Source organism: Xyrauchen texanus, chromosome 15, assembly GCF_025860055.1.
Source record: "Xyrauchen texanus isolate HMW12.3.18 chromosome 15, RBS_HiC_50CHRs, whole genome shotgun sequence".
NCBI lineage: Eukaryota > Metazoa > Chordata > Actinopteri > Cypriniformes > Catostomidae > Xyrauchen > Xyrauchen texanus.
The window spans coordinates 29,759,101-29,787,025 of NC_068290.1; the positions used below are offsets into that span (position 1 = coordinate 29,759,101).

A 27,925-nucleotide genomic window follows, 5' to 3' on the forward strand; every position below is an offset into this window, starting at 1 on the left:
AAATCAGAACATCCACCAGTAAACTTACCAAACTCAAGCTCATGAGGATTGCTGCTTTGCCAATAGCACTTGCATGTTGTTTTTCCCCATCTGCTTTCTCTCTCACATGCTAAAGTAACATCATAGGCAAAAATGATAAACTTCACATAATCCAATGCATTTGAATGCATGGAATAAACCAATAAATATTTAAAGCGAAACTACAGTTTAAATTGTTCTATGAAACATTCCAGTCAATTTGAGCCATTAAGACTGGAGAAGGGAACATGTGCTTCCCAGTGCACTGTTTGAGGTATGTTTCTCCCTCAGCAAACGTGATTAATAAATGCTGTCTAATCTGAATAGTGGTTTTGGCAGTGTAAGCCATTACCTCTTCCGTATCTCTCAGTCCACTTGAAACTTCCGTGTTTCGAAGGCTATCTTACTGGGTCAAGCGGTGTATCACAATGAGGTCCATCCCGGAAGACCTAACGACACTCATTTCAGGTACTATCGCAATGTTTGGAAAGAAACAAAAGTTGGTAATGTGCATGTTTTGCTTGCGGGCGCAAGACAAGATTTTGTCAGATGTTATCAAATCTATTTATGTGTCTGTTTATTGCCTACTTCGCTTAAAAGAGGAAGTTTCATCCACCGACGCACGCACGTTGTGAATATTTCCCGTTAGAACTCAAAGCAGACTTCATTCTATCACGTTCATATCTTTGCAGTTGTTGTTTTTAACGTATTATTTGAACGAGTAAGGTAATTCGGCAAAAAGGGAGACTGGTGCTGTTTCAAGTAAAATATGATTTGTTCTGGGGAATTAGTTTGTCGGTAGACTAACATGTAGCCAACTTGCCAGTCAATAGATCAGTTTTGAAATAATCCTTAGTTGGGAAAAGACAAGAGTTTCTTAATGTGACGTGCACCTGTTTGAATACCCTGTGTAATCATTTTAGAAATAAGAGGGGATGATTTGATATTCATTGAACAGTGTGTTTTCTCAGATCTGGAAACCTTTTTAACGGATGTTCTTAAAGGGGAGAATTTGAGCAAGAAGGCAAAAGAAAGAAAGGATGCCTTTGTCAAGCGTATTAAAGAAGTGAAATCGAGGTACGGCATAATGCATCATTGTAGTAGACATGGCTACCTGAATGTTTTTGTGACCATGACATATGTTGATACAGTATTCAACAAATCCAAACGCTCTCTGTTCCAGCTACTCTCAGGATTTCAAGGACAAAGGTAAGTTTTAATGTGCTTGTGTTTCTGTATGTATGTTTCCCGAAAGGGAGGGGCCACAAATTAGAATGGAGCTTGTGAAGATGTTCACTTGCCATTGGCACTACTCTGTGTGGTTCAGTCTCTCCAGTTGCAACATAAAGTAGTAAAATCATTCATACACTGCTGATATAACTCATTCTGAATTCTGATAACACATATTTATTTTAGATTTTTTTTGTGCAAATAACAGGTTTATTATTATTCTTTATGCTGGTGATAACAGAAAAGCCAGCAGATACAGACTGTGCCCAGTTCAGCTTTGCATTTCCTGTAATTAATTTAGATGTGTGTAGAGCGCATGGCTTGTTTAAGCAGTTGTGGGCACTGAAACCCATGCACTTTAGATTTGCACTGTTACCCCCATTACACCGTGACCAAGAAACCAAGTTTTCTGTTCATGTTCAACTTTATGCTGCCAACATTTGCAAAATTCTTGCATGTTTCAGGTTTGTGATCAGTATGAACTTTAATCTTTATAAAATGGTCAGGAAATAAGATATAAACAGGCTGGTTTAACATGTGCTCTGTTAACCCTTTGTATTCCTTGAATATCCAACATATATGCAAAGTGACTCTTGAATATCTCGTCAACATGGCTAAGTGCCTCTCAATGCAACTGGAGATAAAGCAAACAAAAATGCCTCACCACCTGGGCACCATATCCAGATTCCTGTGCTATCAGATATCACTGTCTCCAGGCAACATATATAATATCTGCTATATATTGTTAATGTGTCTTTCTGGTTGAGGGTTCAATTTGTGGCCTTCTGTGCTGATGAAGACTCTGTTATGTAGGAGATGAAGAGTTCACTGAGATGGACGAGGCGGACGCCAATAATGACGGCGGATCGCTCCACTCAGAGCAGACTGACAGGGATGAGGATAATGCTTATGATGGTGAGTAGAGATTTTTAGGGATTGCAATGTTACATGTGTACACAAGGAACAAGGAAGCTTTGTGATTCCAGATTCAAATAACAGATAACAACTGCCCTCATTAATTCTCTGATAGAAGGCAAATGGAATGGCAATGGAATTGCAAGTATGCATTCTTTTTTGCATACTTTTTGCACATTTTTTTCAAACTAACAATTCTATAATAAATCAATTGATATCCTCCTTGCAAAAAAACACAAACACTTATACTGTACATAAATTACAATACACTTGAACTAAGAAACAAAAACGGATACCCCTTCTATCTCACTGGTTATGAATGAACCACTTATCATCTATTCTGCAGCCTCAGCTGTCATAACACAGTATCATTGTGGCAGTCCTTTGTCATGTCCTGTCTTGGATTTTTTTAGTAGTGGTAGAAGAACACAAAAGCTGAATGAGGTGCTTGAAAGACTGATGTAACCCAGCAACAGACTCAGGAACGGTTTGAAGGCACAGACGTCAAGGGTTTAGCTCTCCTTTGTCTCTGAGCAAATGGTTTATGGCTTACAGCTCAGACAATGCCGCCCACAGCCAATGTCAATTCAGGCTTCTGTTTTATTAGCCTCTGCTAAATGAAATGTTTTGGTAGAATTTGAACTCAAGGAAATCCAATTCCTCTGACTCCTTTCGAGTAACGACACATTTGATTATTGCTTTCTGAAACTCACAGAGTTACATAAGGACTTAGGGTAGGCTTCCAGAATGCAGGCTGGAAGTGGTTTCTTTGCATTGTGTGTGTGTGTGTGTGTGTGTGTGTGTGTGTGTGTGTGTGTGTGTGTGTGTGTGTGTGTGTGTGTGTATGGGAGGAAAAGGTTTCCTGCTCTAGTTCACTCATGTGTTTTATAGGTCTTTTGCACTGTGCCTGCCAAATTGAACAGCTGTTCAGCTGAAACATGGGACTGAAACGTTAGCTACAATGCAGATTCTAGACCAATCAAAACTGCACTTAGAAAAGCTTTTTGAGCCTATTTGCATTTGTGTTATTTTGCACAAATGTACTGTAAGTAAAGCAAGTTAATGAATGAGTTTGTGTAATGCCACTATTCAGCTAAAGTAAGCAAGTTCGTCATTTAATTAGATTGTTTTCATATCAGAGCAGACACCGCTCAGGCTTTATTTGTTGACTGCATGTAAAATGTAACCAATGCTGGGTAGTAACAGATTACATTTTGGATTATGTTATCAAATTACAATAATTAGGTACTTGTAATCAGATCACATTTTAAAATACTCTTAATCAAATTACAGTCACTTTTGTATGGGTTACATATTAATTAGACAACAACAGAAAATTGTTCATAATTTATTGATTCTCCTAATTGTTCTTTTTTTATATATATTTTTCTATTCTAAATCAGCAGAGAGGGGGATAAGATGGGGAGGGTTGTAAATTGCACACCCAGACCTGATACCAACCACTAGCCAGGTGGTTATAATTGCACTGAAGATTAAGTGGTCTCAATCAGAATTTGACTACTAGATTTACACAAATCATTTCACTGTAGACTCTGCCTTCCAAAACTTAATATCCTGTCCACTGCAAAGAACTCTACGTCAAATCTAATGAAGTATTTGGAGGTGTGCTTACATGTTTTCTCAACTTTATATTGCACATCTTACCAACTCCTAATTATCCCTCTGCGTGTCACATAACCATGTGTCACAATGTCTTTGGAAAGGTTTTGTCCATCAAATGCAAAAAAATACCCAAATACACATAATTTCAGATTCACAATCTAATTCATAGATAAATGCAGAACCGGTTACATTAACAGGGTAAATTTTGTTTTAGTTTCGCAACTTTTTGTTTTGTATTATCTATTTGTTTTACTCACAGACAAAAATATAGTGAGAAATAGATAAGTATATGTCTTTTACATTTGTTTCTTGTGAACAGGTGTTGCTCATGTGTTGCGTTTTCACTTATAACTTCACTGAAAATAAACAGAACATAAAATATAACATACCATTTTAGAGGAGGCGATTATCTTTCAAACAAGCCCACACACGAGGTAATCGGATGCATAGATCATTAGATTATTAAAATGAAGCACATTGTGCACAATGATGCTACATCATTTCAGATTATGTCATCTGATCCAGGAAAGCCCATCTGTTTTCAGGCAGTTTGCAAGATGTCAGATAGCCAGATGCTGTGTACACTACCACTCGGTACAAAATCGCTAAACCAATTGGATTGGGTTCAGATCAGATAAAAAAATCATCCATATTTGGGCAAAGAGTGACTGTTACATATGGCCACCAGGAGATGGAGCCAAGTACATGACACCGACTCAATCACGACTCAAATGGCACTCATTCTGTGAAATCTCATTACTAAAATCCTGTGTACATGCTATGCAAACCCTTAGTAATAGTTGTGATTGCATGTGTAATTAGTTCTTATGTACAATTATTATGTTTTATTTGTTTGGAGAGGCTTTTGGACACTTGGAGAAGTTTTTGTACACTAGGAAAATTTTTGTAATGCTATAACATTTAATTGTTTTGTTGAATCAACACAAAATTGTACTCTGTTGCAGTTGACATGATTGGGAACAAAACAAAAGCAGTTTTCGGAGCAGTTTCCTTATTTACACCATGAGATATATAAATTTGTTTTGTGATTTTTCAGCAGTTTCTTAGGCTGAGAGTACAATTCTGAAGTAATCTACCCAGCACTGAATGTAACCATTTAACCTGTTAATAGTTTGAGTGCTTTAGTTTATTTGATGCATTGGACACATTGCACAAAAAAGGAAGGTCATTTTATGTAGCTGATGATCAAAGCAGAGGCATGTTTTCACTGTTTATTTGGACCCTTTAGCAAGGGTCCAAAGCACAGTTGCTGTGTTTTAAATTAGTTATTTCATACTATGAAAATGGGTGCTCATGGTACATTTGTGAGTTTATCGGTTTTTGTGATTTTCTTCTTGGCGAGTTTAATGTGTATTAAGATGTGTGAAAATCAAAGCCAAGCACTGTACCGATGTATTTTCATTATCTCAAATGTTTCCATAAACTTCCATAAATTTAGGTTTTGGCCAATGATTGTTCAAAAAGACTGTATGATTTATGTTTTCTTTGACAGTACTTGTACATTATTTTCTACCAGATTTAACAGAAATTAGCTCTAGCCTTAAAGGCTTTCTATTTGCTTTTCACAGTCAGGATGTGTCATGCTCACTTGACACCAACTTTTACATAATTGCAAACATTCCACAATTGCCAGTGTCATTTGTAACACCTACACTCTCACACTCATTCAGCAATGCAATGGTAGTGTGTACACAAGAGAGGGGAGGGCAGTGTAAAAAGAGGGGAGGTTTGCTTTCAAAACAGAGTATGCATCTGTTTCTCATACTGGTGTACCTGGAAAAAGAAAAACGGTGCATGAAACCCTATCCAGCCCACTCAGGTTTGAATCCCTCATAACTGTTGGTTTGGAAACCTGAAGGGCAGAATTAGTTCTCTGTAAGAACAGTACTGTTAGTTATAAATAAGCTACACCAAGATAAACAATTCCTTCTGCTCATTTGAATCAGGAGTTCAGCAGTCTCCTCCGGTGGCAGCTCAAGACCTTCCATCCATTTTGAAGAGTGGTAACCTGGAGAAGCGCAGAAAAGGTGGGTTATTGCATCCACACAAAGATTCCTGCAAACAAATTGTGAAAGGCTTATAACAAACTGTAACCTCCATTTGTCCAAATAGATCACAGTTTCTTTGGCAATGAGTGGCAGAAGAGATGGTGTGCCTTAAGCAACAATTTATTCTACTACTATGGCAGTGAGAAAGGTAAAACGGCTACCATTTATGATCAGATGTGTTGTCTGTGATTTAAATGTTTCTTGAATCTGATGAATCTATAATCTGCAATATTGTTACATATTACTAGATAAACAGCAGAAGGGAGAGTTTAATATTGTTGGCTACACTGTCAAAATGAACAACAATCTGCGGAAAGATGCTAAGCGAGATTGTTGCTTTGAGATCTCTGCTCCAGACAAGCGTGTATATCAGGTTGGTCTATTTGTGTACCATGTAAGAACATGCAGTGTGTATTCTTATCCTCAAATAATGAGGATTTATATATACTATTTTACAGTTGAAGTCAGAAGTTAATATGCACTTAGGTTGAAGTCATTAAAACTCATTTTTTTAACCACTCCACAGATTTCATATTAGTGAGTTTTATACAAGTCGTTTAGGACATCTACTTTGTGCATGACACAAGTAATTTTTCCAACAATTATTTACAGACAGATTGTTTCACTTTTAATTGACTATATCACACTTCCAGTGGGTCAGAAGTTTACATACTCTAAGTTAACTGTGCCTTTAAGCAGCTTGGAAAATTCCAGAAAATGATGTCATGCCTTTAGGCAATTAGCCAGTTAGCTTCTGATAGGATAATTGGAGTCATTTGGAGGTGTACCTGTGGATGCATTTTAAGGTCTACCTTCAAACTCAATGCCTCATTGCTTGACATCATGGGCAAATCAAAATAAATCACCCAAAATTGTGGACCTCCAAGTCAGGTTCGTCCTTGGGAGCAATTTCCAATTGCATGAAGGTACCACATTCATCTGCACAAACAATAGTACACAAGTATAAACACCATTGGACCATGAAGCCATCATACCGCTCAGGAAGGAGATGCATTCTATCTCCTAGAGATTAATATAGTTTGGTGCGAAAGGCAAAGGACCTTGTCTACCTGTTTCCTCCAGCATCTTTACAAGTATCTATATCCACAGTAAAACAAGTCTTATATTGACATAACCTGAAAGGCTGCTCAGCAAGGAAGAAGCCACTGCTCAAAAACTGCCATAAAAAGTCAGACTACAGTTTGCAAATGCAAAGGGGGACAAAGATCTTACTTTTTGGAGAAATTTCCTCTGGTCTGATGAAACAAAAATTTTACTGTTTGGCCATAATGACCATCATTATGTTTGGAGGAAAAGAGGTGAGGATTGCAACCTGAAGAACACCATACCAACCGTGAAGCATGGGGGTGGAAGCATCATGCTGTGGGGGTGCTCTGCTGCAGGAGGGACTGGTGCACTTCACAAAATTGTTGAGGAAGGAAAACTATGTGGATATATTGAAGCAACATCTCAAGACATAAGCCAGGAAGTTAAAGCTTGGTCGCAAATGGGTCTTCCAAATGGACAATGACCACAAGCGTACTTCCAAAGTTGTGGCAAAATGGCTTAAGGTCAACAAAGTCAAGGTATTGGAGTGGCCATTACAAAGCCCTGACCTCATTCAGAGAGAATATTTGTGGGAATAACTGAAAAAGTATGCGCAAGCAAGGAGGCCTACAAACCTGACTCAGTTACACCAGTTCTGTCTGGAGGAATGGTATGGAGCCAGAAATATGACAAAACAATTTGAATTAGAATTGTGTGAATTTGAATTATAAGTGTGATTTTGCCAAATGTAATATTACTTTGTATTTTAATAGGTTTGAATTTTTTAAACTCAATCCTGGACATTTCATATTTAACCAAATTGAATTGTTTTTTTATGGCACAATTTTACGAATATGTATTTTCAAACAGCTAATTTTTGGTTCTGAATTCGTACACCATAAATATCCCGTTTTAAAAAAATACAGCTTCAAGTTTTCAAGATGAAGAAGAAATTCAGAACACTAAATTCAACATTCTAAAATTCAAACACAGAAATTCAGATATACAGAAAGTGGGTCAGAGATCAAGCTTCCGTGTTTCACAGGGAAGAGTAGAGGGTCTCAGAAAAGTCGAACAGAGCATTTTGGCCAATTGCAGGTCAAGGTGCAATAATTCTCTGGCGCCAGCGAGATTCAAAATGAAGTGGTTTTTAAACTTTTATGATTTATATTTTTATGGTTAGAACATGCTCAGCACATGAGACGTTTGTCTAAGCGGTCTCTGGTATTGGTTTTAGTATAAAGTATATTTAGTATGAAGGTGATCAGTATGTGTAAGAGAAAGCATCACATATAACTAAATAATTAATGTAATTCTGCTTCATTCTGTGATCGGAATCTACATCAGATCCAAGTCGAATGTTATTTCAAACACTTGTTGGTGTTTGTAAGTGCGTTTTGAGCTCAAGACATGAACATCACGAATATTCAGATGTGTATGATTAAGCTGGCGTGATTACATTATACGATTGTAGCCTACTAATTTACACACCGAACTCCAACAAACGTCATTCTCACACGGAGAGTGCACATCCCTATTGATGTTTAGTCATATGCCATTTGTTTTTAGTTTGACTGTTAGAATCATTTTAAACGCAACATATAACGTGTTCTTGTCATAAATCTTCAAAGCTGCAAAATAAGTTTAAACAAGCAGAATAAGGTTCGATTTTGGGTAATGTTGATTATTGTTAATAATAACAATGTAAAAATGTATAAGCCTTTTTACTCTTTCATAATTGTATTCATCATTATGTCATCATTATGAAGGCATTTCAACGCCATTAATCAACAAGAACAACATTGAAATACAGAGGAATTTTCAGTGTATTTAGAGACATTGAGTGGGATGAAAAGTCCCAAAGCAAAATATGTGTAGGCTATTCTTTGTTGAAGGAATGTAGAAATCTCCTATTCCCCTACTTTTTTTTATGTATATATACATATATATATTTTTATTATTTTACTTATTTTTTGTAATTTATCGTTTGGTATTTTGTGGAGAATATGATGTGTAAATTGAATTGTAATCTCAGTCTTTGTTTGTAAATCTTTCAGGTATGACTGCCTTTCTGTTGATGTTCATACAAGAATAAAAAAAAAAAAACTATAATAAAAAAGACTTCCGGAAAAGGGTAAGTAACCAATGACATTTTAGTTTACAATCAAAAGAGCAAAGCCCACCCCACTACTGCCAAAAATAAAAGTGTTTGAGCGAGACTTTGGGGAATTGTCTTGTCGTACTTTCAGCCATATCCTCGCGTGCGAGATCTTGTATTGCGCGCGCAGGAGATGTCATGTCGCGGATTGTTACAGTTTCCTTGTGAGACTGTAGCAAGTGTCAACAATGCGCGCGAAGGTTTAAAACGCGCGCGCGAGTTCTTCCTTTTTCCTTGCGCCGCTTTACTCTAACGCGCGCGGATTAATGGCGTTGAAATGCCTTCATAATGATGAATACAATTATGAAACCGTAAAAAAGCTTATACATTTTTACATTGTTATTATTAACAATAATCAACATTACCCAAAATCGAACCTTATTCTGCTTGTTTAAACTTATTTTGCAGCTTTGAAGATTTATGACAAGAACACGTTATATGTTGCGTTTAAAATGATTCTAACAGTCAAACTAAAAACAAATGGCATATGACTAAACATCAATAGGGATGTGCACTCTCCGTGTGAGAATGACGTTTGTTGGAGTTCGGTGTGTAAATTAGTAGGCTACAATCGTATAATGTAATCACGCCAGCTTAATCATACACATCTGAATATTCGTGATGTTCATGTCTTGAGCTCAAAACGCACTTACAAACACCAACAAGTGTTTGAAATAACATTCGACTTGGATCTGATGTAGATTCCGATCACAGAATGAAGCAGAATTACATTAATTATTTTGTTATATGTGATGCTTTCTCTTACACATACTGATCACCTTCATACTAAATATACTTTATACTAAAACCAATACCAGAGACCGCTTAGACAAACGTCTCATGTGCTGAGAATGTGCTAACATGCTAACCATAAAAATATAAATCATAAAAGTTTAAGAACCACTTCATGGTCAGAATGGTGACCTTTTGAATCTCGCTCGCGCCAGAGAATTATTGCACCTTGACCTGCAATTGGCCAAAATGCTCTGTTCGACTTTTCTGAGACCCTCTACTCTCTGACCCACTTTCTGTATATCTGAATTTCTGTGTTTGAATTTTAGAATGTTGAATTTAGTGTTCTGAATTTCTTCTTCGTCTTGAAAACTTGAAGCTGTATTTTTTAAAACGGGATATTTACGGTGTACGAATTCAGAACCAAAAATTAGCTGTTTGAAAATACATATTCATTAAATTGTGCCATTTAAAAAAAACCCAATTCAATTTGGTTAAATATGAAATGTCCAGGATTGGAGTTTAAAAAAATTAAAATTAAAACCTATTTAAAATACAACGTAATATTACATTTGTCAAAATCACACTTTTAATTCAAATTCAAAAGTCTATAATTCAAATGTACATAATTCTAATTCAAATTGTTTTGTCATATTTCTGGTGCCATAGAATGGGACAAAATTCCAGCATCTTATTGTGAGACGCTTTTGGAAGGCTACCTAAAATATTTGACTCAAGTTAAACAATTTAAAGGCAATGCTACCAAATACTAAAAAGTGCATGTACATTTCTGAACCACTGGGAGTGCGATGAAAGAAATAAAAGCTGAAATAAAGAATTCTCTCTACTATTATACTGACATTTCACATTCTTACAATAAAGTAAGGCAGGGAATGCTTTCTATAATTAAATGTCAGGAATTGTGTTTAAGTGTATTTGGCTAAGATGTATGTAAACTTCTGACTTCATCTAATAATATATATACATATACACACATACACACACACACATATATATATATATATGTGTATATGTGTGTGTGTGTATGTATTTAATGGTCTCCACAACAAACCATTGATAAGGAAGTTAGCAAGAATTAAACAAATGCACTCCTGGTGCACTTCAGTGCCACCATTTGCTCATTAATTTTTGCTGCAGTGAACTGCTTGGGGGGGAAAAAGCTGGAAACAGGGAAATTCACTTGTATGTCTTCTTGTATGCAAAGTTTTCAAAAATATCTTCTATAGGATGTTTTTAGTTTCTTATCCCCTTTTCTCCCAATATGAAATGCCCAGTTCCCACTATTTAGTAGGTCCTCGTGGTGACGTGGTTACTCATCTCAATGTGGGTGGACAAGTCTCAGTTGCCTCCACTTCAAGGAGTGAGTAAATGGAAAAAAAGCTATATATCATGTAAGGCTTGCTCTCAGAAACCGCATAGCTGGCCTGCGGGCCAACTGTGGCTATTCTGAAGTTTACAAGACCCTAAAGGCAGAGAAGATCCCTATTTCTCTATCACCTGTTATGAGAATAGATCAATGCTTTGAAACAAAAGGTGATGTTGTAGAAGGAAATCAGAATCAGCTTTATTGACAGGTATGCTTATACATACAAGGAATTTGTGTTAGTGACAGGAGCTTCCATTGCACAGAGTTACAACCTCTGCTGGGCCTTTTTCACAATGGAGTCAATGTGGGTCTCCCACTTCAGGTCCTGTGAGATGGTAGTGCCCAGAAGCCTGAATGACTCCACTGCTGCCACAGTGCTGTTTAGAATGGGGGAGGGGGGTGTTCCTCCTAAAGTCCACAATCATCTCCACCGTTTTGAGCGTGTTCAGCTCCAGATTGTTTTGACTGCACCAGACAGCCAGCTGTTCAACCTCCCTTCTGTATGGTCCCTTCATGCATGGATGACCACCTGCTGAAATTTACATTTCTCTAAAAAACTAAACTGTCCACAGAATTCAAGACCTCGGAAAACAAGGTTATCCTAGAAGGTTATCTTATGCGGGTTTTGCGTCTAGACGATGTGTTAAAAAGCCATTGCTTTCTCAGAAAAACATCAAAGTCAGAGTGAAGTTTTTGGAAGAATATGGGAAGTTTGATTCAAAGTGCTTCAGCAGAGCTGTGTGGAGTATTGAATCATGCTTTTATTTGCATGGTGATGCTCCATAGAGGTGTCTTTTTAAAGATCTGGTGAGACATGCAATAATAAATTCACCTCTACCACAGTGAAGCATGAAAGAATAGGTGTCATGGTGTGGGGAGCCTTTTCAGCTGCTGGTGCTGGTGAGCTACTTCACTTTGAAAAGTCAATTAATGCTTCTGAGTACAGGAGAATATTGCAGTAAGGCATACTTCCCACAATTGAAAAGTTGTTTTCTAACGAGGAATGGTCAGATGTATTACAAGAAAATGCTCCTGCCCACACTGCAAAGACCACCAAGAAGTGGCTTGAGATTCATCACGCTTCTGTTTTGGTCTGGTCAGTTTCCAGATTTGAATGGGAAAAGTTTAACAACTCATCAACTGTTTAAGCCATCAACATTGCATGGAACAACATCGAATCTTCTTTCTGTTTACCCACAAGCTTTAAAGATGAAATCAAATGGGGAAACTATCCTATACTAAGTTTTATCTATTTGTTCAGTTCTTGCTAATTTCCTGAATGATGATTTGTGGTTAAGACAGTTAAAAGCTTAATGTTTTGCCATTTTGTCAAAATTAAATTACATTTCAATCACTTTTCTTAGCCAGTTATCAATTACTTTTCAATTACTGAACTGGTGTTAAAGGGACTAAGAAGTCAGTTCCCCAAGTTCATACAGGTGTCCTAGCAGAGTTACCACAGCTGCATTAAAGGGTTAGTTCACCCCAAAATGAAAATTCTCTAATAATTGATTCACCCTCATGCCATCCCGGATGTGTATGACACTCTTTTTATGTTGAACACAAACAAGGATTTGTAGAAGAATATTTCAGCTTTGTTGGTCCATACAGTGCAAGTAAAAGCTACAGAAAGCACAAAGGCAGCGTACGTACAAGTAATTAATATGACTCCAGTGGTTAAATCTATGTCTTCAGAAGTGATATCATAGGAGTGGGTGAGAAACAGATCAATATATGTTATTTTTTACTATAAATTCTCCACCCTGCCCAGTAGGTGACGAAATGCAGGAAGAATGTGAAATGGCCAAAAATAAAAGAAAAATGTGAAATTGAGTGAAAGGATTGATCATAAAATAGGACTTGAATATTGATGTTTCTCACCCACACCTATCATATCTGTTCTGAAGACATGGATTTAACCACTTAAGTCTTGTGAATTACGTTTATGCTGCGTTTATGAGCTTTTTGGACTTTCAAAATGTTGCTTCCCATTCGTTTGTATGGACCTTCAGAGCACAGATATTCTTCTAAAAACCATTGTTTGTGTTCTGCTTAAGAAAGTCATACATATCTGACATGAGGGTCAGTAAATGATGAGAGAATTTTTTTTATTTTTGGGTGAACTATTCCTTTAAACATATTAACTATGGTGGTGTTCCACAAAGTCTGACAACCAGAAAGGTTCCAATTTTGTTTGTCTTAATCTATGGTTATATCATTTGAAAACCTAACAAACTACTTTTTGTGCAATGTTTCTATAAAATAAATACCACTTTGTTGGATATTTTGTTTATTTTTATATTGATATAATGCAAATACATTCATACATTAATTCATACAAAAGTTATCTCTCCCTCTCTTTAATTTCTCACTATTTCTATTTGTTTTATTGATTTACTTTACATTTCTTTCCCTCTTGTGTCCCATTTCTACAGTTTTGTGCTGCCTCTGAGAAAGATGCAAAGGACTGGGTGGAGCAAATTCACTTTTTGATTAAAGGTAGGACTGAGTATCCGATAAACCCATTCTGTCGTTCCCTAACTTTGCTTAGCAAGCGCCAGTTTTTACACAAACAATCATGATTTATGTATGTGTTTTCCTGTTCAGACATGGATGGAATCATTCCAGAAGATGAAGATGAGTATGATGACTGCTTGGCCATGACCTCATCTATCAGGACTGTGACCTCATCAACCATGCCCGCAGCTATCGATGACGAGATCTATGAAGAACTCCCTGGTTTGTCACTACACATATTTATTCACATATTTTTTATCTGATTATTTTATTGATTTTGTTTTGATTATCAAGGTACACGTTCATGTTAAAATCTTTTGTGGATGATCCGCCTATGGATCTGGTAGAAAATGGTAATGGAAAGTGTGAAATTTTGTATTTTCCCATTACCGTAACTGCCAAATGTATTCTCCCCCTCTCAGAGGAAGATGTACCACAGCCAGCTAAAGCAATAGTGACCCTGGCCAACAAGCCCCCACCGCCATCTGCCCCAGTGACAGGTAATTACCACTAGGTCAGCAGGCCTGTCCATCCCCTTCCTGCCCTTTCAGTCCCTTAAAACCATGCATACTCCAAGATCTGCCTGTGTGGCTATCATTTGTCTGAGTAACTTTAATAAAAATATAAATGAAGCAAAGATTGGGAAAAAGACATCAGGGAAAAAACAATGCTCAGTGCTTCAATAAAATCAGACAGTGTTAGCCTGAGATGGATGACTTGTATTAAAATGAATGGGAGAAATTGTAACACCAAATATGGCGGGTGTTGAAATGGAAGTCCTGCCTTTAATGTAAAAGAGCCAATCACCGTTTATGCAGACATCGCCTGCCAGTCAACCCAAGAACGTGTATCAAAATTAGCTTTAGCCGCCTGAAAAGTTTTTTTTTTTTTAGCATGATCTAAGCTAAAGGAGCACAATTTATGATACTGTAAATCTGACAACAATGGTAACTGCTGATTTTAAAAATGTTCTTTGATCGTCATTTTGACCAACAATCTCTCTCTATTCAAAACAGCTTCGAAAACAGCTGACAAGATGGCCGCAGAGTGGACTGATTTGCCATTAAAGGGACTTTGACATTTTTTTTATCTTAACATATGATTGTCCATAGTAGGTATAGCTAAATAAATAGGCTTATTAACTTCTATAAGGAAAGAGAAAACTGTTCTCATATCAATTGTTGAAGCCAAATGTGGCCAACCAAACTCTATCTGTAGTCAAACTCGAATTTGAAAACCTTGAACAAAATAACGCTAAAAAAAGTTGAAGAAAATATTTATGTCCACATATGTGGACACTGAGTCTACGTTGTGAAATTGTAAATAACACTAATTTATTGAAAGTCAGATTATTTTCATTAAATTGTTTGTTTCCAGGAGTGTTAGTTATTCCATTTAGTGAGACGTTACAGACATTACAGCTGATTTTTCTGTAAAGCTGAATAAATTATTATTATTCAAAGTAATGTCCAGCATCATCCAATTACTGCCAACCATGTTAAAATAAAATGTTACATTTATAAATTCTGAATCTCTGTACTGATTACCATTGTCCCATGTCTGCAAACATGTCGAGTGGTCCAAAAATCATCTGGAGCCTGAAACTGAACTTTTGGTCTGATTTTAGTATTGAATGCACTTAACCGCATAGAAAGCTATAGGATGCTCCCTATTTAGTGAATGACTTGACCTCCAGTGTGCTGTCTGTCTGCACAGGTCTCAGAACATTTTGAAATGCACTTAGTTTTTATCCTAACTCCATATAAAGCCTAATTTTACAGCTTTTGGATGAACCCATTTATTCTCAATGTGAAAATGTACAGTAAATATGTATATAAGAATGCATTAACTATTGTTAATGAATAGAATCGTATTATACAGAGATAACAAAATAAAATATAACAAAATGAATATTAAAATGAAGTGATATGATCCACTGATAATCAAAATAATGATACTTTTGAGGAAATGCGGTACGAGTTTCCACATAAGTTGACATATGTATATTCTGTCGCTGACATGTGAAAAATGAACACATTTTTTAATTTGGCATATCAAACGAAAGTAGAGACTCCTTTTTTATCAAACAGGTTTCAATTAAAAAACTTAAAGAAATTTCTTACCAAAGGCACTTTTTTTGGCGCTTCAAGGAAATCAGCATCATGTTGTTGTGTCACATGGTGCAGCAGATTTTAATGCTTTAAATGACAGTCTAGAGTCTTGTGAACAGTATTCAGTCAGTTTTTCTTCTTTGAAATTATGCCTTGCGAATTAAAAATACAATGTCCACACATGTGGACGTGGGGGCCGCACAAGGTTCATTTAAATACGGGCTCAATTGCAATGAATATAAATAGTTTGTACAGACTGAAATCTCATTCACATGTTTCTGCAAATAATGACTGTTAATTTGTCATATTCAGCAGCTTAATATTTGACTTGGTGTTTGTTTCATGTCCTAGGTAGTCCCTATTCTTCTGTTGTTTGTCTTTTCAAAATTTTAATCTTTCCTATTCAGCCAATGTCATGTTAACAATTTTGGTTATTGTTGGGCCTTTACGGTACATGGTCAAATTTCAGTGTTTGATTTTAGGTGCATTTTTGTTTACTGTTGTATGATAAACAATTTTGGGTCCCTTGTTGGGTTGCCATTTGAAGTCCAATGGTAAATCTGGGTCCTGAAGCATAACCAGTGGTCTACACCACAGGAACCAGCTTTTTACGTGAGCCTTGGTCCATGGCACACCCTAGTTGAGATATTCACATCTTCCTTTTCATTCAAGTGCACATTTGCTTTGTGCAGCATTTATGTTGTGTTTCTTCAAGTTGTGATTTCCTTTAAAATAATTGTGGTAATTGGTAGAACAAAATCTTTCATAACTTAAAAAAGATTCTTGATATTTTCACAGTTATGGTTTTCAACAGTTTTTTTGGGCAGCAGTGATTTTTCTTTCCCTGTGTGGGGGAAGTCTGTATCCTGCCGAGTGCTGGGCACTGGGCAGTGGTTGGTAGGCAGGCACTGGCAGGAAGCTGACTCTATTGGTGCACTGTGGCCCACCATGGCCCTCTGCTCCAAGCTTACAGCACAGGAAGTCCTGCTGACAGCAACGATGGCTGAGGCAGGATCTCGTAACAGATGCTCAGAGGAGGCGGCCAGCTAGAGCACTAGAGAGAGCCATAATGGTGGAGAAAATACAAGTTTTACTATAAAGCTTTCATGGATCAGGGAAATCGAGATGATCACATTAATTTACTTGATCTTTTGCTAGAAATGAGCAGAATAGTGCTAGTTGTCATCTTATGATAGTATTTTTGGCAAATGCATTTCTGTAAGCACTGATTCCAGATGTATGCTTCAGCTATAACACTGATGCCAGGCTGTATTAGGATGCAGCCCTAAATAAAATGTAAGTGTAGCAGTGGACAAGATTATATTTAGAAAATAAATAAAATAATCTGCCAAATCAGTACCCCTGGGTATCTACAAATAATAATGTGTAGAAGTTATTAATGTGTGAGATATTTTTTATATGAACAGCACTCAAGGTGCTGCTTAGGTTGACAGCTTTAGGCCTGATGTTATTATTCATATTATTATTTATATATATATTAAAACAGCACAGATGTGTAAATATGTTTTTGCTGTATATGAGAATGCTTTTCTCAAAATCTGCTGCGTGAACAACTAATCAAATCTACCTAGAATATCTCTGTCATGAAATTTGAAATATCAAACATGCATCCATTTCCATATTGAAAATAAACATGGTACATAAAGAAATCATAGCCAACAAAATCTTTGAAACTCAACTCAGGATTATTAAAAGTAATTTGGCAAATTCATCAAAAGCCAGATACGTACAAAGTATAATTATCAAGTGTTTAAGGACAATTTATGACGTCACAGAAGAGTGCAACTATGGTACCTTTAAACATGTTGCATGTTGTACTACAGGATGATGCAGCTGCAATGTGTTCGAGACTGTCAATAGAGGCAGTTACACGAGTTACAACTTGGCAATATACATATACTCTCTGCTGCCTACTAGTGGACAGTTCTGAGCCAGAGAATCACCAAACCACAAACACTTACTTTTGAGCCAAAAATATACACACATGGACAGTTATTCCTGTCAGAAATAAACTTCATGAGTTGGCTGGTCTTTCAGAGATCAAAACAAAAAGCTAACGTGCACTGTTTTTATAGCACAACATTTAGTAATGCGTGAAGTTACGACTATTGAGAATGAAACAACAATTTAAAAAGGATGAAATTCTATCAGAAATTGATTCTTTCTTTTCTTCATCAGTTTGTTCTTTATTTCTTTCCTCCTTTGTCAATACTTCCTTTCTTCATCAGTTCTTTCTCACTTTCTTTCACTCCTTGTCAGTTCCTCCTTCGCCAGTTCTTTCATTCTTTCTCATTGTCAGTCATTTCTTTCTATCTTTCTCTCCTCGTTTTTCATCAGTCCTTTATTTATTTGTCAGTAGTTTCTTATACCTTGATTTTTTTTTTTTTTTTTGCCTTTTTTTATTGCTTTTTCTTTTTTTTTTTTTTTTGGTGACAAGTGATTCCATCTTTTATTATTCCCTGCAGCAGTGAACAAGAGCACAGACTATGCAAACTACTTCCAGGGGTTGTGGGATTGTGCCGGTGAGCACCCCGATGAGCTGTCCTTTAAGAGGGGAGACACCATCTACATCCTCAGCAAGGTAAGACAGGAGCCAGTGCCCTGGAAATTTCCAGACCCACTGCAGTAGTCACAGCCCATGTGATCGTGGACCGAAATAATACAAAATGAGGTCATTTTTATTAACCTGCTTTTGCTGTCCTCTCAGGCTCTCATGAATTAAAAAAAACATTGAATCACAATCTATTAAATAAATATGGTGTGATGTCTGGATAACACATATAATCAAAAAGGTTTGTTTGAGCCTGTTTGTGCAAGCTGTGTCTCATGTGCTCGGCAGAGGGGAAGCCTGTGTTGCTGAGTGTGGAAGCTAAATACACTCTCGGCCTGTGCGCAGTGATGGGATTAGTCTTGTCACTACGGAAACCATTTTAGCACTCTTGGCCCTGAGCAGAGCAGTCTGGCAGCCAGTGGCATTCTGTCACCTCTCTCCACGTCTGCCCGCTGCATGTGTGTGAACTTCTGTGTGAGGGTATTTCAGTATTGGAAGACAGCTTAATGCCATGTTTAGCAAAGGGCAACCATCTGCAGACCTTTTACACTACACATCTCAGCCAGTCACTATTTATGGCTGTAATGGCAGTTTGTGTTCACAGGAAATTCTGAATCCACCTCTGTATTTATACCAGGTGTGGTAGAATAGTGCACTTGGTTAAAAACTTCCCCTACCTGTCATCTCTGATGCATAACCAGGCTGTGCAGGGTACTGCGGTTTGTACCTGGCTAACAGAATTAGCTCAATACCTTTCAGAGCTCCTTGAAACAAAGTTAATCTAATATAAATATAAATCTCCAGTTTCACTTTCACATTCTTTCATATTTGGTGATTCATTTTCTTTGTGCATATCGCTACCTACTGGCCAGGGAGGAGAATTTATAGTGAAAAACACTTAGATATTGATATTTTTCTCACCCACACCTATCATATTGCTTCTGAAGATATGGCTTTAACCACCGAAGTCTTATGGATTACTTTTATGCTGACTTTATATGATTTTTGGGGCTTCAAAATATTGGTACCCATTGCATTATATGACGAATGACCCCAAAAATGCAAATACTTTTGTCAGCCTTTTATTACCTCAAACAAATGTAAGATCTGCACTTTGCCTTGGTATTAGTGTAAATATTTTATTTACTGCAATTTTCCTACTAATTATTGCCTGAATCTGAGCATGTTGTGTAAGGGTTGAGCCAAACCTGTCTGTCAAAGCAGATCTTAATCTAAGAAACCTGATTTGTAGTTGATGCATTTTGCCATTGCAAAGCAGTAATCACCTCTGTATATATACTATAGACAAATAGCTGTAAAGAATTTTGTACACGTCTGCCAATACCGCTGACAGCACCAGCATGGTTGGTCACTAGCATATGTGTTTTGGATGCTGGTTTCCAGTATGGAATGCTAGTGTGCTGGTGTACCCACCAGGCTTTTAAACCAGCAAGATCAGCTTGGTCAACCAACTTTACGAGAAAAATCATGTTGGACAACCAGCTTAACAAGGTTTTGCTGGTGAACCACATGGCTATACTAGTCCACCTGTTAGACTTGTACAATCCAGTATAAACTAGCCTGGAAATTTCAGCAGGGTAATGTGATCATTGCATAACGGTGCAAGTTCAGATCTTCAGAGTTGATTAGACATAAAAGAAGCCTACAAAATAAGAACTGGTGAATGCAGCTTTCCATCATTTTATCCTATTTTTATTAATTTAACCAGAAACAAAGGAATGTGCTGTAGCAAGATAATGCATCTTCAGGAAAAACGGAGATGACATACGAATTTCACCAGTGGCTAAAAATCCATAATTTGTAATGGATATATAAAGCATGCCAAAGGGGAAATTATCTAATTATGTTAAAAGTCAGCAGGCTGTCAAAAAATGACAGAATGTGGTCTGAATGTGAGCAAGTGGTGAATGCCATTTTCAGAGCAATTACGCCATCTAGTTGCTACAACTGGCGAGGCAGCATTTTACATCTGCAAAAGACAATAATGTTTTGGAATTTGTATTTTTTTTTGTGTTTCTTTTGTTTTTTTATTTCAGTACACACCTCCAATTGCAATATATGACTTATGTATCTTTATAACTTTATACATAACACAATACACGTTATACATATAACATAACTTTATATTAACACAATACACTGAGAAACTCCTGAGATGTACCAATGCTTGGAGAGTAATGTTCAACTCAGTCCAATGACGCTTTGGCTTGTTTGTACCATTTTATTGGGTATTGCACAGATTGGTTTACTATGAATATTACTGGCACTTTTTGTAGCGTAGCCCTTTCCCCCTGCCTCCTCCATCCTGCCGGGCTTGTGGATGACCGTAAAGCTGGTGTGGGTTTAGTGTCCAGCTGTGGCTCATAGGCCATTCAGAGCAGAAAGGGGAACAGGCCAGTGGGGCTATTAGTGGCCTACCTCCTTCCCCTTGGCCATGCAGCAGCTGCAGGTCTAACACCCCACCCCATTTACCCCCCTGTCCAGACCCTCAGCGACTCTGAAAGAGTATTGACCATCAGACCAGGGGGAGGTGTCAAGGCCCTAAATCTCATACACACCATACTCTCCCCTTTTAAAAGCAAGGAACTGTGTGCTGTAAATGATGTTTGGTCAAAATAGTGTCACATGGTCTGTTTGGGGTCCAACAGAAACCAGACTCAAATTAGAGCTGGCCAAAGACCTACCTCATTTCAGACACAGATTTTAGGATTGTCTTATTTAATCATGCAGGACTTTATTCTGCATACATTATTAATCTCAAATTAATGTTACAAAAATAATTTGGATTACCAATTACCACATTTAACTACAAAATGGGTGAAAACTGGAACAACTGTAAAAGCTTAAAAGAACATTCCAGGTGCTGTACAAGTTAAGCCCAATCAACAGCATTTGTGTCAATGTTGATTTAGAAATTTTTTTTTTGTTTAATCGTCCCTATTTTCTTTAAAAAAAAGGAAAAATATTGGCCCCCATTCACTTCCAAATTACAATGGAAGTGAATGGGGGGCCAATATTTGGAGGGTTTAAAGGCAGAAATGTGAAGCTTTTAATTTTATTAAATCACACATTAATTCTTCACTTAAAAATCATGTATTATTTGAGCTGTAAAGTTGTTTATATCTGCATTTTTACAGTCATTTTAGGGTTTACATTATCATGGCAACAAAGTTGTAAAATTACTTAACACAGAAATGGTAAGAAAGCAATTTTATCACACTATAATCATGTTAACACACATATTGTTTACAGTATGTCTTGTTACATTTGAAATATTGAGTATTTAAACATATACAAATTGGCCCCATTGACTTCCATTGTAAGTGCCTCACTGGAACCCAGATTTTTGCATTTAGTTTTTTTTATTGTAAGAAAAGGAGGGGTGAGTCAAAATAAATGTACTAGTTTAATCGACAGTATTTGTAGCATTATAGTTATTACCATAAAATATTTTGAACTCGTCCCTTGTTTATTTAAAAGAAAAAGCTAAAATGTTGGTTTCAGTGAGGCACCAACAATGGAAGTGAATGGAGCCAGTCCATAAACATCAAAATACACACAGTTTCATTGTTTCAAAAATATTACCACAAGATGTAAACATTATACAGTTGAAGTTAAAAGTTTACATACACTTTGGTTGAAGTCATTAAAACACATTTTTACAGATTTAATAATAACAATAATTGTTTTCAGACAGATTGTTTCACTTTTATTTGACTATATCACAATTCCAGTGGGTCAGAAGTTTACATACACCAAGTTAACTGTGCCTTTAAGCAGCTTGAAAAATTCAAAGAAATTGTCAATTGGAGTTGTACCTGTGGATGTATTTTAAGGCCTACATGCAAACTCCAAACCTCTTTGCTTGAGATCAGGGAAAATCAAAAGAAATCAGCCAAAACCTCAGAAAAATATTGTGGACATTATGTTATGGGGAGCTCTGCTGCAGGAGGGACTGGTGCATAATGGGGAAGGAAAATGATGTGGATATACTGAAGCAACTTCTCAAGACATCAGCCACGAAGTTAAAGCTCGGTCTCAAATGGATCTTCCAAATTGACAATGATCCCAAGCATACCTCCAAAGTTGCAGAAAATGGCTCAAGGACATCAAAGTCAAGGTATTGGAGTGACCATCACAAAGCCCTGACCTCAATCCGATCTGAAAAAGCATGTGTTAACAAGGAAGCCTACAAACCTGACTCCGTTACACCAGTTCTGTCTGGAGGAATGGGCCAAAATTCCAGAAACATATTGTGAGAAGCTTGTGGAAGGCTGCCCAAAACATTTGAACCAAGTTAAACAATTTAAAGGCAATGCAACCAAATACTAACAAAGTGTATGTAAACTTCTGACCCACTGGGAATGTGATGAAAGAAAGAAATAAAACATTTTCTGACTTTTCACATTCTCAAAATATAGTAGTGATCCTAGCTGACCTAAGACAGGGAATGTTTTCGATTAAATGTTTTCTTCGATTAAACTGAGTGCCTTACTGTAACCGTGATTTGATAAATTATTGACAAGTTAAAAATATTTCTGTGGTAATCAACATTATGCTGCAAATGCTGTCGATTGTGCTTAATTTGTATTTAACCTGGAATATTACATTTTAAACTATGGGATGACTGCCACACTTTTTTTTAAATTAATGGTAATGACAAATTATAAGAAAGTGTCCCTGTAACAGTTAAAGGATGGGCAAGGAGGAGGTGGGAACCGGCTGAACAGTATACAAAACGTTTAATGATAAAACACTACATAAAACATAAACCAACAGACACACATGCAACACTGCTGTGTGCGTCCCTCTCTCTCGAACCGGCATCTCCGGCCGCTCCTTATCTCGCTCTCCCACTGATCAGCTGATTCAGCGCCTGCTGTGCTCCATCACTACTGGCCATGCCCTCCTCCTCGTCACAGTCCCATTTTACCTGTAAATGAATGTTGCCAAGAGTCAAATCATTGCCTTGAGTTTCAAACTAATCCACTTCCACTTAATTAAGTCTATGGAATAGCCCCCAGATACCTTCCAGATAGATGTTGTTTGTATGGGTGTGCATGTGTGTGGGCTTGTTGGCGGAGTGAGGTCGGTCTGCATTGCTTTCTTGTTGCAGTCTTATTTGTCACACTCGCCTCTTAATCTACCCCTCCTGCCCGACCAGCTATTTGCGCACACACACACTCTCTTACATATGCTCACACACTCGGAAAGGCTTGATCACTGGGGCAGCCCTCAGCACCAGGCACTGGTCCTGTCAATGAGGTGTGTCTGTATCAAAGGGCAGCTACAGGAAGCTTCCCCTTCACCCCTTCACATATGCATTTCCTGTCTCGTTTCACACAATCCGGACAACTGTGCTGCCCTATATTTTGCCGTATGTGTGGGACATGGTGCTGGGGAACTTGCTCTTCAACACTCCAGTTCAGTTTTTAGCTTTCACCTCTTCTACTACAGTTCAGATATGACTATTATCTGCAAAATGGGATTAGGCCTCGTTCAGACTGCTCATAAATCCAAGTTGTTTTTCAAATCTGATTTTTAGGAATGACTGCAGTGAAACTGGATCCATTTGTTTAGACAGTATAGTCGATGTCCGATATATCTACATTGGTTGCCATAGCAGTGCCTTAAATGTAAACACAATGTCAATGTCATTGTGGAAAGAGAGGATGGAAGACGACAAATTTGGCCTCTGCTTATGTCCATCATGACATACCATGCATTGCAGTATTAACACAATAATGAATATCCTTTGTTCAAAACCGTGCATTCAGCATTTAATACACAGTGAATTTCACATGTGAATGCAAATGAGCGGAGAAAAGATTTCTTTATATCTACTCATTTGTCTTTCAGAAATGAGTTCTTGTTTGTAGTTTGCACATTTCCTCTTTGAGGACAGTTTTTGATGTAGAGATGCTCTCCATTACAGTTTGTATCTGTCTGCAGCAGCTGTCAGCAGCTGCATAACCAGACCTGTGTTTTATAGACAGATGCAGATATGTGCAAGCAGTAAGAGGTTTGCTGGCTGGAGAAAGCACTATATATTATACAGCAGGAATCACTTAGGCAGCCGAGGTCAAGTAGGGGCCCACAAACTTCATATTTAACTTCAGCTGGGGCATTATTCAAACCTCATTGCTCTCGGACAGTAAGGATAGTAAGATGAAGGTACAAGAGCAGTGAGTATCTTGTCAGCCTTAGGGAGCTCAAAGACTTGAATGTCAGAGAGGAGAAGGACTATAAATGTCATTGGACAATCATTGCACTGGATTGAGATGTTTCAAGTATTTACTGTACTGCTGTGCAAAGGCAAAACGCATACACATTTTAATGAATTTGAATATTGAATGCAATCGGGGTCGCTTAGATTATGAGCTGTCCGGTGACAGACGGGTTTGGCTCAACTATGCTGGGATTCAGAGAAAACGGAGGTTGAATGTTGCAGTAGCCATTACTTCTGTGTAGCTGACCTTTCTTTTCATGTGTAACAAATGATACTGTTTGTGAGAACATTTCTGAAAACTGGAAGCTGTGGTTGCAAATAGTTTTTTCCAGTAAGGCATATGCTTTCACCATGAAGCCATTGCAAAATATATATGTATATTTGTTTTAGCATATTTGCCACAAAAAAGTGCATTTACACAGAACGTAGATACAAAGGAATTACAATTGAAGAAATAAATGATTTAAAATAAAATGATGAATTAAATTTTAATCTGAAACCATAGGATGACTTTTCTTTAGCTAAACTCAGTCTGTGCTTACCAAAATTCAAAACCATCTCCCCAGTGGCCAAAGCATTAAGTGTTGTTGGGTGTATGGGCACATGCAAGCTCTATTTTCTGGGTGAAAGGTCCAAGGAGGGCTGCCAAAAGCAAGCTTTGAAGCAAGTTGTTTTCAGCTGTAAGACAGTGAAGAGGAATGCATATTTTAGAAACTAATACCCCAAACATCAGCAGAGTAAAAATGTAATATTAGAGGAGAAGAAATGAAACCTCCGTATTGTGCTCGTCACTGATTATGCAAACTTGATTACTTCCTGGTTTTAATGCGGGATCCGAACCCGGCTCTTCCACTCTGCTAAGGCAACACACATTCGGTTGTGGCACCGGGATAGATAAATACGGCGGTGATGATTCAAAAATGTCTGATAGGAGATGCCGCTTGTTGGGGAGGCGGCATAATGTGGCTGAACCTAGGGTACCTGAACTCTCGGACTTCCCGTGTGATCATGTTTGTACAATGACTAAGTTTAAGGCTTCACTGATGCTGCATTTAATTTATATAGAACTAATGCAGCATCAGAGCTACCTTTTTTAATATACATTTATTACACACACGTGTATACACTCACTGAGCACTTTATTAGGAACACTAAAAAAGTGTACCTTTTGTACTATATAAGTGTACTAATTGGTAGTGTACCTGATAAAGTGCCCGACGTGGTCTTCTGCTGTTGTAGCCCATCCGCCTCAAGGTTCAACATGTTGTGCATTCTGAGATGCTATTCTGCTCACTACAATTGTACAGAGTGGTTATCTGAGTTACCATAGCCTTTCTGTCAGCTTGAACCAGTCTGACCATTCTCCATTGACCTCTTCACCGAACTTCTGCTCATTGGATGTTTTAGTTTTTTGGCACCATTCTGAGTAAACTCTGGAGACTGTTCTACGGGAAAATTCCAGGAGATCAGCAGTTACAGAAATACTCGAACCAGCCCATGTGGAACCAATAATCATGCATAGTCAAAATCACTGAGATTGCATTTTTCCTGTGATGTGAACATTAACTGAAGCTCCTGACCCATATCTGCATGATTTTATGCATTACACTTCTGCCACACAATTGGCTGATTAGATAGTCACATGAATAAGTATATGTATAGGTGTTCCTAATAAAGTGCTTGGTGAGTGTATATTATACTGGACATATTCTAATATAGTTTTACATATAACTTTTATACTTACATTTTAGTATTGCTTTTATTCAGCATCTCCATTCAAACAGAATTTGGAGGTGTCACTCACCCTGCTCGGCTTAACAGTGAAATGCATCAACTGTCTTGGATGTTATGTCTGTATCCAGAAGCGTGCCACTATCCAGCTCATCCAAAGGTCTTAGAAATGGAGGTTACTGGAATTTTATGTAGAGCTCAGGCAGCTACAGTTATTCCACAGTCCAATCCAGTCCTCAGTGACTCCCTGCATTTTCTTTTTTCAAAGGAAGATCAAACTGTGTCCTGACAGATATCTGCCTCTGTATAACCTTATAATTTTGAGAAAGCATCTGTGAGAAACAGAATATCATGCATGTGGAGAAAACACAGGATTTTGTGGCTTTGAAGTGAATGGCGCTCTGTCTTTCTGTGTTCCCTAATTACAAACAGATCACAGAGGGGGTGAAAAGGGAAAAAGAGACAGACGGATGGATTCTTATCTCTTTCTTATCTTTATGGTTATCTATTCCATAAGCTGGAGAAGAGCTGATCTCTGTATATCTGTCTCTGTATGTAAAGAACAGGACTCTGTACTCAGGCTCGTATATCAGTTGTACTTCATACAAAATATATCGGCTGTTCACGTTCTCTCGTGTAATCTTTATAGGTCCTATGGGCCATTTGTCCTTGAATTGGCCTTGGAAAATCAGAGGGAGGGGTGGAAAAGAATTGGGGGGAGAGATGGAGGGATAGAGACAGCATGAGAAGAAAATTAGTCAAATCTGAAGATGAACTGGTCAATGAACTAGAAATATTGACAGTTTTAATTCCCTTGGGCATCGATCTATGTGATGTGACTTCACTGATTGTGTCACTGCTCTGATAGGTTTGTCGCAACAGTGAGTGAGTTTAATGAACACTGCTCTCTTGCTTTGCCCAAACTGCAGTTAGTGGGTGTTATCGGCTTTTCTGTTTTTTTTTTTTTTCACAGGAGTACGACACCTTCGGCTGGTGGGTGGGGGAGATGAAAGGGGCCATCGGAATCGTGCCCAAGGAGTATCTTATGGAATTGTATGCTCTGTAAGGGACTTGAGGTGAGTGAATGATCCAAGAATGGTAACCCAAGCATATCTAATCTAATTCTCACACATAAAGCAAACATACATTGATTTGCCCTTATTTTTCAAATATCTGATATTTCTAAGCTGTTTAATTGAACTATCTGATTTGATCAAATGTTTTGTTCATTTTAGGGACCCCTTGATGTGGGCTGCTGTTGTAGCTTCATGCACTGCCATGTTTAACAAGCCGCTGTCTAATTAACTGTCGGACATTCTGTGTAGGATGTAAAGCAAACTGTTATTTCAAAAGCACAAGTGATTGTAAAATGTATGTGATGAAAGATGTGAGTAGACATGATGCTTGATGTTATTTAATCCATGTTTGCTCCAGTATTTAATAAGAATGACTGAGTGAATGCAAATCTTTTTTGTTATGAAAAGTATTAATACATAATAAATATGTTTTGAAAAGTTGTGTAAAAATGAATTATGTGTTAATGCTTTCAGAAAGTGCTCTGAGCC

General features: G+C 37.5%; 1 protein-coding gene across 1 annotated transcript; it reads left to right on the top strand.

Annotated features, from left to right (window-relative positions):
- Positions 1-366: 366 nt before the first annotated feature.
- Positions 367-27,871, top strand: LOC127656183 (src kinase-associated phosphoprotein 2-like). The gene is made up of 13 exons (XM_052144373.1): positions 367-486; positions 990-1,095; positions 1,202-1,227; positions 2,062-2,163; positions 5,754-5,834; positions 5,920-6,003; positions 6,104-6,228; positions 13,615-13,678; positions 13,787-13,918; positions 14,119-14,196; positions 18,294-18,409; positions 27,334-27,436; positions 27,596-27,871. The coding sequence occupies exons 1-12, from the start codon at positions 447-449 to the stop codon at positions 27,424-27,426; spliced, it is 1,047 nt and encodes a 348-aa protein (XP_052000333.1). The 5' UTR covers positions 367-446; the 3' UTR covers positions 27,427-27,436; positions 27,596-27,871.
- Positions 27,872-27,925: the final 54 nt, after the last annotated feature.